The sequence below is a fragment of the Leptopilina boulardi genome, unplaced genomic scaffold (genome assembly GCF_019393585.1).
Source record: "Leptopilina boulardi isolate dan_hultmark-lab unplaced genomic scaffold, ZJU_Lbou_2.1 LbouV2_302, whole genome shotgun sequence".
Taxonomy (NCBI): Eukaryota; Metazoa; Arthropoda; class Insecta; order Hymenoptera; family Figitidae; genus Leptopilina; species Leptopilina boulardi.
The window spans coordinates 1,343,096-1,359,485 of record NW_026137866.1 but is presented as its reverse complement, the minus strand read 5'-3'; the positions used below and the strand labels follow the sequence as shown (position 1 = coordinate 1,359,485).

Sequence of the window (16,390 nt, the reverse complement as noted above, 5' to 3'; positions counted from 1 at the left end):
CATTGAATAATAATAGAAACCATATATGAGACAGTTTTCATTTTTTATGATTCAATTCACTCTTTCAGACTTTTTAAAATTGAAAAACTTACTTTATTTTTCATTTTATAAACAGAAATTTTTTTCTTCGATATTAAAAACAAATCTAATTAGATTGATTCTTATAAAAAATATATTATTTATTGTTTATTTTATTGTAAAAATCAAGTTTTTAAAAATCGAAGAAAAATAGAAAAAAAAAATTATAATAATTTAGTAAATTGCTCGAATTTAACAATATTTTGTTATGTTCCTAAAGAATAAACAATATTTATTTATTATTAAATTTTTTATTTCTCAGATTAATGAAAAAATCGAATTTTATAGATGGCAGCATAATCCAATGTTTCAATTATATTTCTATATTATCTACTGAAGTTAAAATAATTTTTGAAATTCAATTTTCACAAAATCTTCATGAATTATTTTTTATACAACTTTATTGTCATTTCATACAAAAATATTATACAACTCTTGTATAATTTATTTATTTTTTTTTAAGAAGAAAAATATAGTTCAACAAACTTATTTAAATATCTTATAATTAATATTAGATATTTTGGTTCTTGCGATTAAACAAAATCACACTGGAAAACAGTTTTAAAATAATCTTAACATTTTTTAAAAACACTGTTTTTTTACATTAAACGAAACTTAAGTAAACTTAAAAATATTTGGTAGTCTTGTAAAAAAATACAGCCTGCTTTAATTAACTTTAATTAACTCGATGGCAAATCTGTTTCTTTCTTTTTCAACTGAAAGTACTTTGACTTCAACTGATTGACCAATTCCTAAAGTTATACCCTTCATATATTTATTAGGAATTAAACCATCACGAGAAACACCCGTATCAACAAATGCTCCAAAATGAGTCACATTTCTCACCACTCCATTTAAAGTGGAACCAGCTTTAAGACTATCAAGTGTAGTTAAACTACTTCTAAAAACTTGTTTATTTAATTTTGATCTTATATCATAACCTTTCGTTGACGTTAAACCTTTCACAATTATTTCAATTGTCTCTTCGTCAGTTGAAAATTTTTTAGCTAAATTTCCAAACGCCAAATTTGTTTGTGTCTTTACACAATTAATAAAAGTTTCCTTACCAAAATCATTAATATTAGAGTGACAAAATTGAATAATTTTATTCGCAATATCATAAGATTCAGGATGAATCCATGTTTGATCTAAATTATTTAATGGTTTACTTAATTTAGACTTACTTCCAGAAACAAGAGCAGTTTCAGGTACAATCCTTATAAATCCAGCGCACTGCTCATAAGTTTTATTTCCAATTCCTTTCACATTCAAAAGTTGAACACGATTAGTGAAACTTCCATTTTTTTTTCTCCAATCAATTATATTCGTTGCTTTTAATGCATTTAAACCAGCAATTTTCCTCAATAAACAATGAGATGCTGTATTTACATCAACACCAACAAAACTTACAGCTTCAGTTACAACCTAAAATAAAAAAAATATTTAGAAGAATATTTAAAAATAATTTATAATTAAAACTCACGGAATTAAGAGTGATATCCAATTGTTTTTCGGGAACATCATGCTGATACATTCCAACTCCCAAATGTTTTGGTTCTACTTTAACTAACTCGGCAAGGGGATCTTGTAATCTTCTTGCAATTGAAACTGCCGAAATTAGATTTGGATCCATATCAGGGAATTCTTTTTTTGCTTCTTCGCTACAACTGTAAATACTCGCTCCTGCTTCATTGATAATAGTAAATGAAACTTCCAAATGTCCAAAAGCCTTAGACTTTATTAAATCGGATAAGAATTTTTCTGTTTCACGACAAGCAGTCCCATTTCCCAAAGCAACAGATGTACATTCAAATTTTTCAACTAAATAAATAATTGTTTTCTCAGCTTCCTTAACACGTCCACTGTGAGGAAAAATTGTTTTTGTTTTAATAACATCACCATTTTCCGATACAACTGCAAGTTTACATCCATGATAAAATCCCGGATCAATACCCAACACTGGTTTACCCTTAAATGGAGGAGTGAGTATTAATTGTTTCAAATTTGTCGCAAACACTTCAATTGATGCAATTTCAGCTTTTTCATTCATTTCATTTCTAAAACGTCGCGCTATTGCTGGTTTAATACTTTTTTTATATGAATAATCATAACCAGCGTGAATTAATTCACGATGCATTTGTGTACAACGCACTGATTTTTGATAAAGATTTAATACATGATTTTTCAAATCTCTTTCAAATGAATCGGGAATTAAAATTTTTACTTGAAGAAATTTCTCCGATTCTCCTCGATTTATTGCTAGAATTTGGTATGATTTAATATGATTTTCATTAGATTTAAAATCGTAATATATCTCATATTTTTGAGAATCGAAATTTTTCTTTCCTCCTTTAAATTTTTTTTCTTCAGGAATACCTTTGTTAATTTTTGCAGCTTCTTCTTTTGCCGCTTTTCCTTCAGAGACTTCAATTTGAATTTGTGTTACTTTACGTAATTCACGAATTTTCTCAAATAATGTTTTATCTTTACTGATTAAATCCGATAAAATATGAACAATGCCTTCCTTTACTTCATTCACTGATTTTAATCCATCTTTAATTGGATTAATTAAAGTATATAAATTTGGAAGTTGTTGACCTTGAATAACGGCATTTGTTACAGGTTCCAAACCAAGTTCTCGTGCTTTTTCGGCTAAAGAACGTTTTGTTGTTTTAAACATTGAGGCAATATGTTCCAAATCATTAAGTGATTTTGTTGATTTAACAACAGCGTGAATATCGGGTGTCCATTTTCCCTGTTTATCAATAGTTTTAATAATTGTCGCAGCTTTGTGTCTAATTATTTTGGCTCGATCATAAAGCTCTCTGATTGTTCTAAGTTCTTCAGCTTCCATTCCACCGGTCATATTTTTTCTGTATCTTGCAATAAAGGGTATTGTGTTGTCCTCTTTAAAAAGTTCAACAATATTGTTCGCAATTCGATATCTAATATTTCCAACATCGCTGATATATTCTGCATCAGTCCATTCAATACATGGTAAACCATGAATATTTAGATTTAAATCACTTTCTTCGACTTCGGTTGAATCGTCAGTGCTTTGTGCCTAAAAAATTTGAATTAAATTCAGAAAAAATACCAAATTAAATTAAATTACTAACAAATAAATAATAACAAATAAATTAATAACAAACAAAAATTGACTAATTCAAAAGTGATTTGTTTAAAAAAATTATTTTATTTAATAAATGATTAATTTTTTGTTCAAAATACTAGAAGAGAATTTTTTAGAACTTGAATTTAATGAAAGTGTATTATTATAAGTTTTTTTATTATTATTATTAATCAAATTTATTAATTTTAAATTGTTGAATCAAAACATTAGGATAACTTGTAAGATATACTAACGTTATCAATTATCCAAGGTGTTTCTATGATAATATTATTGTTTTGCAAATTCTCTTCGTTGGAAGACTTTAATTGTAAATTACATTGAAATATTTCCTGTTTTTTTAAAGTTTTATAATAATTTGAAACTTCTTTTTTTATTTGAGGTGAACTGTGTATTTCAATTGGCTGTTGTTTTGCAAAATTTAATCCAGAACTTTGAGGTTGATTCCAAGTTGCCAATTTTTTATTATCTGGTATAACAGATATCGATTGTTTTGGATATTTGTTAATTTCAAAAGTTGTTTGAGGTAAAATAACTGTTCTTTGAATTGTCTGTTGTTTTAAAAAATTTGATCCAGAACTTTCAGGTTGATTTAAAGTTGAAAATATTTTATTATCTGGTATAACAGATATCGATTGTTTTGGATATTTGTTAATTTCAAAAGTTGTTTGAGGTAAAATAACTGTTCTTTGAATTGTCTGTTGTTTTAAAAAATTTGATCCAGAACTTTCAGGTTGCTTTAAAGTTGAAAATATTTTATTATCTGGTATAACAGATATCGATTGTTTTGGATATTTGTTAATTTCAGTTGTTATTTGAGATGTAATAATTGATTTTTGTTGTTGATTTGCAAAATTTAAGACAGATCTTTGAGATTGATTGGAAGTTGAACATCTTGTATTATCTATCCAAGTAGATACAGAAGGTTTTTCTATATCTCTCCTTGATTTTCGCGTTTTCTTAAATATTATTATACTTAATTAATTTAAGTAATTAATTAATAAAAGTGATTACTTTAATTGTTAATTACTTAACAAAAAAACAATTGAAGCTCCCGATTCAAAAACCGATTGGTTCTTAAATCGGGAGCTTCAATTGTTTTTTTGTTCTTTAATACAAAGCAAAGTTAAAGTGGTTAAAGTATATAATTATAAAAATTCATTTTATAATTAATATAATATTTATTAATAATTGGAAAATTAAAAATTTGTAGAAAATAATAAAATGTTCACCTGCTTACGTGAAAAAATGCAACCCATTCTATATAAATGAGTTAAAAATGTCTGATGATCACTATTGTTTCTTGTGGACTGTTTCTTATCTACAGATTATAATTATGATGGAAATTAGTATCCGATGTCGTTATCTACAACAGCTAACGGATTATCTCAAAGTATAATATTTCAGTTTTAAATTCCTTTATTGTTTAATCTAATTAATTTTATTGTTCCTTTCCCTCAAATCACCATTAACAATGATAAATTAATTTTTTTTTATCACAATGTTTAAAAACTGTTTTTTTTAACAGAAACACTAGTATAATTTCTTCAAAAATGTTTCTAAAAAAATCTCTTCTAGTTTTTTGTTTTGATACAAACAAACATACATAAATTATTATTTACGTATTCGAAATATGAAAAATCAACGGTAATAACGTAATATAAAAAGAATTTGCATCTTTATTATTCATACTTTTATAAATTAAATAGGTAGTAATCAAAAAGATTAAGAAAATCACAGAAAATATTGATAAATAAACAACCTGTTGAATTTTGTTTCAAAATCATAATATAAATATAGGTTAGGTTACCTGATCTGCTTCAGCTTTTGTTCGTTTTCGATTTTTCTTTCTTTCAGCCATTTTTATATTTCTATAAGCTTCTGCACGATGTCCAAAATCTTCTTCACAGTTATTTAAATATATATTAAATATTTGATCTTCAGAATCGTCGTTGAAATAATTGTCGAAATCATCGAAGTAGAGATCGAAGACATCATCGTAAAAGTCGTAATCGTTGTAATAATCATGGTAATAAGCCATTTTAAAATTTAATTTCCAGTACCAATTTAAAATATAAAACTTTGAAGTATCTTTAGAATTTTATTTATTTTAATTATTTTAAGTGATTAAAGTATAACACTACAAAATTAAGAGACGCATGAAAATCCCCTAAACTTCATATAACAGAAATGCCATTTGACAGAAATTTATATAACAGAAATTTTATTGGATAGAATATTTACACGGCAGTCGATTCATATAACAGACTTTTCATTGGGCAGACGTTTGATTGGACAGAATTTTTATTGAACAGAAATGTTACTTAACAGAAATTTTATCTGACAGAATTTCCATTCAACAGAACATAAGTATAGCAGAACTCTAATTGGTCATAATTTAACTTTTGCATCATACATTCTCATCCCTGCTATATTTTTAACTTGTCGGTAAAGTAGACGTAGAGGTCAGTAGTTGCTATTTCTTTCTCGCGCCAAAGTTTGAATATTAAATAATAAAACTAATATTTTATTTATTTATAATGATTCGGTATTCATTATCAATAATAATAATGAAATAAAATATTAGTTTTATTATTTAATATTCAAACTTTGGCGCGAGAAAGAAATAGCAACTACTGACCTCTACGTCTACTTTACCGACAAGTTAAAAATATAGCAGGGATGAGAATGTATGATGCAAAAGTTAAATTATGACCAATTAGAGTTCTGCTATACTTATGTTCTGTTGAATGGAAATTCTGTCAGATAAAATTTCTCTTAAGTGATATTTCTGTTCGATAAAAATTCTGTCCAATCAAACGTCTGTCCAATGAAAAGTCTGTTAAGGCCAAAGCAGAATAGATTCTTGAACGGGAACGCAACCGTGAACGGAAACGTAAGAATGAGTGAGAAAAGAATAAAGATATTTGTTATCCTTCTCTTACTCATTCTTACGTTTCCGTTTACGATTGCGTTCCCGTTCAAGAATCTATTCTGCTTAGGCCTTTATATGAATTGTCTGCCATATAAATATTCTGTCCAATGAAATTTCTGTTATATAAATTTCTGTCAAATGGCATTTCTGTTATATGAAGTTTAGGGGATTTTCATGCGTCTCAAAATTAAGACGATTAAGACTATAAACAAAAGAACGAGAGAAGTACGCGGGAAAACGTAACTTACGTATAGATTTGTAATATTTTGAATTATTTTATGTAAGTTAGAGGCGCGCTTATTTGAAATCATAAAAAAATAAAAATAGTATTGAATTTCCGCTTATTAGTTAATTAATTAATTTATATATTAAAAGTAATTAAACTATAAACTACATTATATTAAAACCAAAAATGTCAATTAAAAATCAATAATTAAACACTAAAATATAAAATTAAATGAAAGGTTTTTGAAAAAAAAAACAAATAGAATGTATATATATATTTTTCTCATTTTTATTATTTTCAAATTTCGCTTAGAACCCGAAAATTCTTTCACAATCTAATAATGGTAATAATAATCATAATATAATAATTGTAATAATAATCATAATAATTCATAGTAATTTAACGCCTGACAACGACGAAGTTTTTTTTATATATTATATATATTTATATATTTATATAAGCTAATCCTTCCACGTATGATATGATTTTTTTTTTTATTTTACTTATTTTACTTACGGGCAAAATCTTATTGCTTAATTCTTTTTCTTTAAATAGTATTATATATAATTACATATGATGATATGTTTTAGGTAGTCCCGCAAATATGCACAAGTTTGTGCAATGCCTCGCGTTGTGAGGCGGATTGGACGGATTAAAATGACACGATTAAAACATTCCTTAAATTGAGCAAATTTTTATTTTTCTACGACAAAAGTTTTTCTTTTTTTTTTTTTTATTAAGTTATGTAATGAAAAATCTAAAAATTTCTGAAAAATTGCCATTTATATGAAGCTCTAACAATTTTTAAAAATATTGTATTTAACTATTTTTTTGTAAATATACATTTATTTCCATAATACAAAGTTTTTTTTTTTTTTTGCATCAAATTCGGATTGAGTAAGAAATTTCTTTCGAATTTCAGAGTATTCACAATGCCCTTGTTTTGAAACTTTGTAAAATAGAATTTTTTTTTTTAAAGAAATTTTTGCTCAGTTTTTAGAATGTTTATAGTATCCACTCGACGAAGCCTCAGATTGTCAAAACTTCGTTCCTACTTTCATTTTTTTTTTTTTTTTTCTATGTTTTTTCGAATATTTTTTTTTACCGCCACTCTCTATTTATGTATACATTTAGTATTAGTGTCCCAACACAAAAATTCGATATACTTATCGACAATCACTACAAAGAACAATTTTGGTTTTTTTTTTATTTTAATAAATATATTTTAAATTAAAAAGAAAGTAAACTACGTCTACGGTTGAACTAAAGTTTACAATTGACAAAATATTAATTAAAAACAACTATTTTAAACAAAATAATTGAAACACAGTTAAAATAATTATAAACTAATACTTAAAAAATCACCTTTTCAATGCCGCTTTTTTTTGATAAAAAGATATAAATTAATAAATAAATTAAGAAAATATATTAATGCACGAGTATGTGTTTTCTATATACAAATACTTAGAAATTAAAATATTGTAAATAAATGAATTATAATTATAATTAAGAGAATGTAAAGATTGATTTTTTTTTTTGCAATTCTTCGAGTTTTCAAGAATTTTGTCTCGGGACATTGTGTATGTGTGTATGTGTATATAATATATATATAAGATTTTCTTCGACGCTGATCGCTACTGAAAAGTTATTATTTAAATATCACAATAACCTCACACAAAAAGCTGTAACTAGTTTTACTGGTTCTCTGCTTTATACGAATTATCCGCGATTACATCAAAAATTAGTTCAAGAAATACTAATTACTCGCTGTAAAAAGTCCCCCCCCCCAAAAAAAGAAAACAATTCTGTAATAAATATACTTTGAAGAAATTTATTTTTTGTGTATATTATAAATAAAAATGTTTATAAATAAAATATTAGATGACAGTAATTTATTTTATTACTATTCAAAAATTCAGAATCGTTTTCTTTTTTAATATAGGAAAAGTGTTTGTGTGATTAAATTTGTATCTGTGTGGTTGTATGTGTGTGTATAATGAAACATATATCGTTGGCCCTCATTTTTTTTTCATTAAACGCGCCCATACCAAATTCAATCTGAGAACCCTACAATTGACAATACTTTCATAATCTCTTCTACTTTCATTTGCTACACCTTCATTTTTTTTTTTTTTTTTTTTCTTGTAAAAATCCACAAACGGATTAATACATTTCATTATTAATTATAATATTCACATATATTCCAATTCTCTACTAAACGTACAACATTCTTCGTAAATTAAGTTAATTGCTAACATTAAGCATTCGATACTTTCATGCAAAAAGTAGCTGCATTCTTCTATTAATTCAGTATGATTATTAAATAATTATTGGTCGGTAAGATTCTTGTAAAAAAGTGGTCGAGCTCTCGACAAATCGATTGATCACTGTGAATCATTGTAAATATTCGAAAGCGCCAAAAAAAAAAAAGATTTAAAAAAAAAATATTAAATGGCCTTTCGACTTGTAACACTTAAAATGATAAACAATTGTTATATATAATTTTTTTTTCTCTAAATAGCCATAATTTTTCATTCTAAAGTCTCCATTTCTCTAAAAATTTGTCCCTTTTTTTTTATTAATTTATTTTCTTCTTTAAATAATTTATCGTGCATTTTGGACAAAAATTGTAATATTTTTTTCCTTATAAAGTCTTCGATGAAATTTTTCGAATGTATTTTTGCCATAAAATTATAATATTAAAAAACAATTAAAGTGATTCGCATGTTGCAATCAATTTTTTGAGAACATTCTGTCGATATATAATCGATCACGCAGACACGTCGATCAAAATTCACAAAAACATATAAAATATATTATAAATACCAAATAGAAAAAAATTGACGCATGATATATTTTTAATATTCCAAAAAAAATTAACAAATTTTTTAAAGAAGCCAATTTAAGTACAAATGAAATTAGTAAATTTTAATTAAATTCAAATTGCATTAATGAATTAATTTTAATTTTACAAAATTTCATTTCTATAATGAATTTCCCCCACAAAAAAAATCATCAGTAAAATTAAATTTCCAGAATTTCATATATATATAAGTTTCATTATCGTTGATCACAAGTGCGGAAGATTCTCCGTAATTACAAGACGTAGTTATATGTTGAGAAATTCCACTTATCTTATTCATATATTTTCAGTTCTCAATAACCTACGGTAATAATAAATTTTATAGAAAAATTTGACCTAAATTACATGTAATAATTGAGGTTACAATAATTCAATATAATATTTACAATAAAAATTAACAATATAAAATTTTTAATTTAATTATTTAATTAAATTTACCTCAAATAAACTTGATAATTAAGGTCAGCTATTGATTTCTTTAGATTATAATAAAATAAATCATGCGTCATAATTGAGGCTCTCTTTTTCTCTCTTTCTCTCTCATTCGAATTTTTCCTCACAAACAAAATTCAGTCATTCTCTCATATTTGGTACGCTCTATTTATTAACAGATGAATGCTAAGTACAAAAATCTGCAGAATCGCTGGAAAATGAAAAGCGTAACCAGAAACAAAGTTTCAAGTGTATAGCAAATTGATCCATTTTTTTTTCTCCTTTCAACTATATGAAATTATTATTGAAAGGTTTTATTTCTATAATCTAGAATATATATTTATATATAGCAATGTAATAGTTACGCTTTGTGATAAATTCAAGCGTGTCTGCGTGGGACGGGTGATGACACTTTCCTCGTTTTTTTTCCCCTCTCTAAATACTCTTCTTCTTCTTTAAGATTGAGTTTTACATCAAGTACTATTTTTTTTGCACAATATTCTTGTTAATTTGTACTTAAACGTTTCTCGAGAAGAAGAATAAATATCTAGAGAGAAAGTAACAAGTAACATTATTAACAAGGCGAGACCCTTTTTTTCAATGTGGACTTTATTAGACAAATACTTTCGTTAATTAAATTCATCTTATAAACTAATTTCTACTATTCTATAAAACACAGTACAGATATTATATTTATATAGTTTATATATAATTCTTTAATCGTTTCTTTTCTATATATAAACAAAAAAATGCGTCAGTCCACATTAAAAAATTTAAGATTATTTTATTCTTTTTTTTTTTTTACTCTTAAATGTAGGATATGATGAATTTCTTTCGATATGTCTTTTTTGCTTACAGTCAATATAAAGGCGACGAATTATATTTATTTACTTTCAAAGTACTCGCAAAACTCACTTGGACTTACAAATACAACCTATTACGATCCGTCAACGAATGTTTTATTTTTTCTTTATTTTTTTTTAAATAACATTTCACAGCTGATTTTTTTATTAGTAAAATGTTTGTGAGGTGCCTTTGTCTTTGGATCAATATTGACAATCTTTGGTGATTTGCTTTAATTGTTTTTTTTTAAATTTTTTCTTTCCACCTTCGTTGACATCGTTTTAAAGAGGAAAATTGTCACACTTATCGAAATATTATTTTTATTGCACAATATTTTAGTTTTAATAATTTATAAACGATTTAAAAATTATAATTAATGTATAATTCTAAATTAATTTTAATTTTGTGTAAAGATATAAAAATGATTAAAAAAAAAAAAATTTCAAAATTGTTAAAAAGAAAAGTGACATTTGATGTGAAAAAATTTTCTCTCTTTTAAACATATATATTTTATCCTAGCTTGCTTTCGTACAACAACACAGTTTTCCCTCGAAAAGTTCCCCCTAAGTCTTAAATTAAGCTCGCCTGACGTTCTTAACGCGAAATTATCATAGTCACGTTCTAAGTTTTTGTAAGTATTATAAAGAGTTGTTCTCGCGCGTGTATGGGTGTATGCGTGTATTGCATGATTCAGCGTATTAATATTAATAATAATATATTATTTATATATATATATATAATAATGTTATATAAAAGAAACAGAGTAGTTAAACCTATACTCTAGATACGGTACAAAATATCTGATTGACATGAGAAATTTTTATTTATCTTTTTTTTTTTAGTTCTCTCTTCTGTTTATGTGAATACGCAACATCTTACACACTTTTTTTTCACGAATCGTGATTTTTTTTTCTTGTATATATATATATTTATATATACATATATATTATCATGTATGTATATAACTCTAATACTTTTACGCAAATACCATTCTATGTATATATATAATATATATGTATATAATAGCGTACTTCTATTGATATGAATTAGTTTCACTTATAAAGCACTTCAAATCAACCTATTGATTCCAATGAATCTTATTTTTTTTTCTTTGTAATTTTTACTGAATATTGATTTATTAAATACTCAGAGAATTTGATAAGCTCTGCTGAAAATTCACGCCAGAACTATAATATTAGTTTTTTTATTTTGGTACACTTTCCAAACATTTATAATAATTTTTAGTTTTTATATTCACTAGATTCGAAATAAGTAGGTAACAAATATTTCTAATTTAACAAATTTGCTAGTTGATATGTTTTTTTTTTTCATCAGTTCCACCGAAAATTTTAAGCAGTTCTGAATTTCGGCATAATGATTAAGGCCGAGATGATTTGGTAATTTAATTTTCTAACAATTTTTTTTTCTTTTTTTGGAATTGATTTCTGTGAATTTTTCAATCTTGTTTTTTAAATATTAAAGTTTTTTTCACCAAATCATTTTCTTTTGCCCTATAACTTTTTCTTTTCTCGACCCGTTTGTAGAATTTTTGTTTTCTGTTCTTTTTTTTTTTTTTGGAGCGGTAAAAAGCACTTTAAACACTGCACCCCGACGCGAGAAACTTTTTTTTCCCCGCTCAGTATCGATTCTTCGACCCAACTACGATAAAATCCCTAGAATGTCGAATCACGCGATATTAAAGCTGCATTGCGGCTTGTGACTCGTTTCGTAATCGTCACGAAGGTGTTTTTTTTTCTTCTTCTATTATTTCTATTTTTCAAAGTTACCAAACACGCGATTTTATGTTAATAAAGCGATATTAAACGAATTTATGCGCTGCGATATTAAAAATTTATTACATCGCTGATTTTCAAAATTGACCTGTTTCTAATTTTTCTCTGATATTCAATTTTTTGATATGGAAAAAAAGGATTATTTTTAAATATAAAACATCTATTTTTGAGAATGGTTTTTTTAAAGTTTAAAACGTGGAATTAATCCAATCAGGAGCATATCCGCGACTTGGCGACGAATTAACTTTTTTTTTCGCGCGGTGATTAAAGGAGGAAATTGTACAATGAATGTAGTTAAGGAACAAAAATATTTAGACCGGATAATTCAACATTGCGTGAAATTGAAGCTGCGCGCTTCGGTTATTCACACTGCAACAAATTGTTATTATTTTCGATATAAAAAAAAATGTCTATCAAATTATTTTAGTATTTTTTATCCTTGAAATAAGTTGAAAAATTTTATCTTCCTACTTTCACTCTTTTCTTCGATTCTTTTTTTTTTTGTATTTGGAAATGTTTTCATTTAAACTTCTTTTTCACGAAAGGAATGTTGCTTCAATTAAAATTGCGGTTTAAAACGCAGAAATCAAAGACCGAGTAAAACGTCTAAATTTACCGTGTCGAACAGGAAAACGTCGATGCGTCGACGCGAGGGAAAAGAATCGAAAAAGAAAGCAGAACGATGGACCGCGGACTCGTTTACGGCTCTCCGAGGATAATTATATTACTCTGTAACGGTTACAGTCAAGCATTTGTACGTGCCCTTCCTTCCTTTCTTTCCTATCAACTTCTCGATATCTCTCTCGCTCTCTCGTATAGCGTGAGTTTAACTCGAATCAAAAGTGGATTCGTGTCTTGTACAAGTTCTACAACCATTTCCTCATAAAAATTCTTTCTAATACCATTCTTTTTTCGTCTTCTAATTTATCCTTCAATTTTTTTCCCTTAGAATATATCGAATTAAAATTAATCTATTTTAATTATAAATTAATAAAATAAAAAGGTTCACATAAATTGGAATTAAAATTCAAAAATTTTCAAAATTAAAAACTTTTAATTTGATGATCGAATTTATCTATCATATCTAAGGAAAATTGTCTTAAACATCTAAAAATGAGATTTCAATTAAAAGAAGAAGAAGAGACAAAATTAAGTGGAAAGAATCCCCTAAAATCGACCGGGAAATTTGAGAATCTCACCTCTCAGGGACGGTATTAAAGTCGGGAAGTTCGGATTTTCTGGTTTTCTCTTTGTTTTACACCAACGTGCTAAAACACCAAGAGATTCATTTTTCAGTTATTTTTCTCCCTCGACAATGTCGAGAGAGAGAGAGAGAGAGAGAGAAAATGAGAAGAAGTTCTTGTCGGCGTATTACGATTAATTACTCAACTACCACAGCATCGTTATTTTTCGTCGTTACTAATTGCGGATGCGTGTAATAAATGCCCAGTAATTTATTTCCTCATTTTTTTTTTCTAATCAGGAAAACAAAAACAAAATATAATCAAAAAGAAATTCACTCCTTTTTGATAAGTTTTCAAATATTTTTTAATTCCTTATATTGTTAAGAAATTTTTTTTTTTTTTAAATTTCGTTTTTAAATAGATTTTTTAATTTTTCGATTGAATAATTAAAAATTGACTTTTTTTGGAGGGGGGAGAGAAGAAATCGAAATTTGTTTCGCTAGATGAAAAATCGGGGGTCGGATTAAAGTCGGATCGACATTGACATTATGAAGTAACTTATGGTACAGACTTGACCAACAGGAAGGCACTTATGCAAATTACGTGCCGAGTTGGCTGTCGTTCTAGCACACGGGGCACACCTATATATATATATATAATATATAATATATATATCGTATTATTAGAGACAAATTGTTACGATATAAGTTTACTATTTTATACTTTAAATTTTTCACTAAGGATTCTTATCCTATTGATATGTTTGCATTCGTTATACAATTATTACTTTTTTTTTAATACTCTTTCTTAACTCTCGTTCTCGCGTTTAATTTTCTCACTCACCCACGCTCTTTTTTTTTTTCCTATGACAATTAAATTCTCTTTAACAAGATATTTCGCCTTCACGATTGCAGATGATAAAACGTAAATACATGTTTTCTTAGTAGGGCACCTTTGGTATTAAGCTTGCTGTTCGTGTTTTATTTAATTTTTTTTTCTCCAATTTCGCACGCGTATTTTCTATAGGCAGATAGTAGAAAATCACTTTCCTTCGATAATATCACTTCTAAGCGTGCATTTCGCACGATATTTTTTTTTTTAATATACAGAGAGATTCGCCTCTTTCTTTTCTCTCTCTTTAGCTCTTAATTAAAAGAAAATACAATCCCCTCGTAAAAATTTATTACAGAATTACTTTAATGACTAAAAAAAAAAAATCCTTTTCCCATAGCGCAAAGGAAATATTGCTACTTTTTTCGATAATTATTTATTTTATGAATTATTAAAAAAAAATTTAATTCTTTCAAAATGGAACATTTTTGTGAATAAGAATTATTTTTTAAGAGAAGAACAAAGAGGAGGCGTATCTCTAAGAAAAAATTCGTAATACGCGTGCTTTACTGCGCAATCAGATACTCGATTTACCTACAATTCGATAATAAGAGTGTTATACGACGTGGTGCGGGTGTTGTGAGTTTAACAGTGCCTTTTTACATACAAACGAATTTTTTTTTTTTTATCCGGTCCATTAAGACCATATAGGACGACAGTTATAATAAAAAAATTTTTAAAAAATTGTATATCGTTTCGAAAAAAAGAAACAATAATAGCCTTGACGAGAATAATGAGATTCGAATTAATAAATAATGTACCTATATACCTATATTTATTATTATATTATGCGCACTCAAAAAGCAGACCAGCGAGAATAGATTCAGGTCGATGTTTTTCGAAAATTTGGTCGTCCGTCAATTTTCTATTATATATTTTAATTCGTCGTTGAAAATAAATAATCGGCTGGCGTTTATTCGATTAAAAAATATATAGGTTTAGATACCTAAATTTATCAGCAATATCCCCATTCCCCCTCCCCCTCTCTACGAGAGAAGTCACGAATTAAGTTGCTCCGAATGCGCAAAATTTTTTCCTAGTGACTCCAAACTCTTCTTTTTTTTTGTCCGTTTCTGATTGTTCTTATTTTTAGCCTTTGTAATGAGTTTTTTTCCTTCGTTTTCTTTATTGGTTTTTGTCGTTGTCGATTTCATATATATATATTTATATATTTATATATTAGACGATTTGGTTTCTTCGGATTTTGAAATCACAAAAAAGCAGGCTCACTTTGGAATATTTATAAATTACATCCCGTTGATGTCGATTTTAAGGTTGCCCGTTTTCTTCTCCCTTTGATCCCTGAAAAAAGGAAACACTCAGTCATTAAAAAATAATTTTAATAATATTGTTGAGATTAAATTTTTTAAAATTTATTTTCGAATGGAAATTTTTCGATCAACATTAGAAGCACATTTTTTAAGAAACTAGGATTTTGTTTTTTTTTTTTCGAATTTATGTCAAATTTAACTTGATCAAATTTAATTATATTTATTCGACTACATTATTCTTTTAAAAAAAGGTGCTTAATATTGAGGTCACAAGAATTTAATTTGCAAATGAAATTTAGATCGGATTTAAATAAAATATTCAAGCAGAGCTTTTAAAACTTGAATTATTAAATTGATTAATTACTATTTAATATCAATGCATTAAGTGATCTTTAATTTAATTTTATAAAAAAAAGCTGAATCTAAATGAAATATGAGTTGCAAGAAATTAATAATTTATTACAGAAACAAAAATTTTTGAAGAGTGCTATAAAAATTCATAATTTCTGAAAATATTTCATTAATTGTAAAATATACACGGGTTATTAATCGCACTAATATTCACAGTTTTTTTTTAAAATAAAAATTGCATAATATTCATGCATAAATTCTTGAGAATTATTCTTCAATTCTTTTTTTGTTATAATTTTTTTTTCCTTTCTGGTAATTTTTGTTCTATTTGTGTAACACTTATTTACACATATTTTAGGGAAATGGAAATGGATAAAATAATTCAAATTCCTA

At 26.4% G+C, this 16,390-nt stretch overlaps 2 protein-coding genes across 7 annotated transcripts in view; both read right to left on the bottom strand.

Moving 5' to 3' along the window:
* Nucleotides 1–461: 461 nt before the first annotated feature.
* LOC127282754 (S1 RNA-binding domain-containing protein 1) lies at nucleotides 462–5,381 on the bottom strand. 3 transcript variants are annotated; one of them, XM_051307228.1, is made up of 5 exons: nucleotides 5,019–5,167; nucleotides 4,441–4,529; nucleotides 3,445–4,167; nucleotides 1,562–3,142; nucleotides 462–1,503 (listed from the first exon to the last, which is right to left on the bottom strand). In XM_051307228.1, the coding sequence occupies exons 2-5, from the start codon at nucleotides 4,465–4,467 to the stop codon at nucleotides 745–747; spliced, it is 3,090 nt and encodes a 1,029-aa protein (XP_051163185.1). In that variant the 5' UTR covers nucleotides 4,468–4,529; nucleotides 5,019–5,167; the 3' UTR covers nucleotides 462–744. The 3 variants fall into 3 exon arrangements, with proteins under 3 accessions (XP_051163185.1, XP_051163186.1, XP_051163187.1); XM_051307229.1 differs by having other exon boundaries at nucleotides 4,441–4,583; nucleotides 5,019–5,165; XM_051307230.1 differs by lacking the exons at nucleotides 3,445–4,167; nucleotides 4,441–4,529 and having other exon boundaries at nucleotides 5,019–5,381.
* Nucleotides 5,382–6,633: 1,252 nt separating this feature from the next.
* The window catches only part of LOC127282758 (protein couch potato), a 47,513-nt gene continuing 37,756 nt past the window's right edge, over nucleotides 6,634–16,390 (bottom strand). For all 4 annotated transcript variants that reach the window (XM_051307237.1, XM_051307236.1, XM_051307235.1 and 1 more), the window contains one exon: nucleotides 6,634–15,677. In XM_051307237.1, coding sequence (XP_051163194.1) covers nucleotides 15,645–15,677 — 33 coding nt within the window. In that variant the 3' untranslated portion in view covers nucleotides 6,634–15,644. The remainder of the gene's footprint in view (nucleotides 15,678–16,390) is intronic.

Coding starts and splice junctions, on each gene's coding strand:
- LOC127282754 (XM_051307228.1), bottom strand. CDS start 4,467: ATGGGTTGCATTTTTTCACGTAAGCAG. Junction 4,168..4,440: donor GCATTTTTTCACGTAAGCAG/GTGAACATTTTA, acceptor ATAATATTTAAG/AAAACGCGAAAATCAAGGAG. Junction 1,504..1,561: donor TGGATATCACTCTTAATTCC/GTGAGTTTTAAT, acceptor TTTTTATTTTAG/GTTGTAACTGAAGCTGTAAG.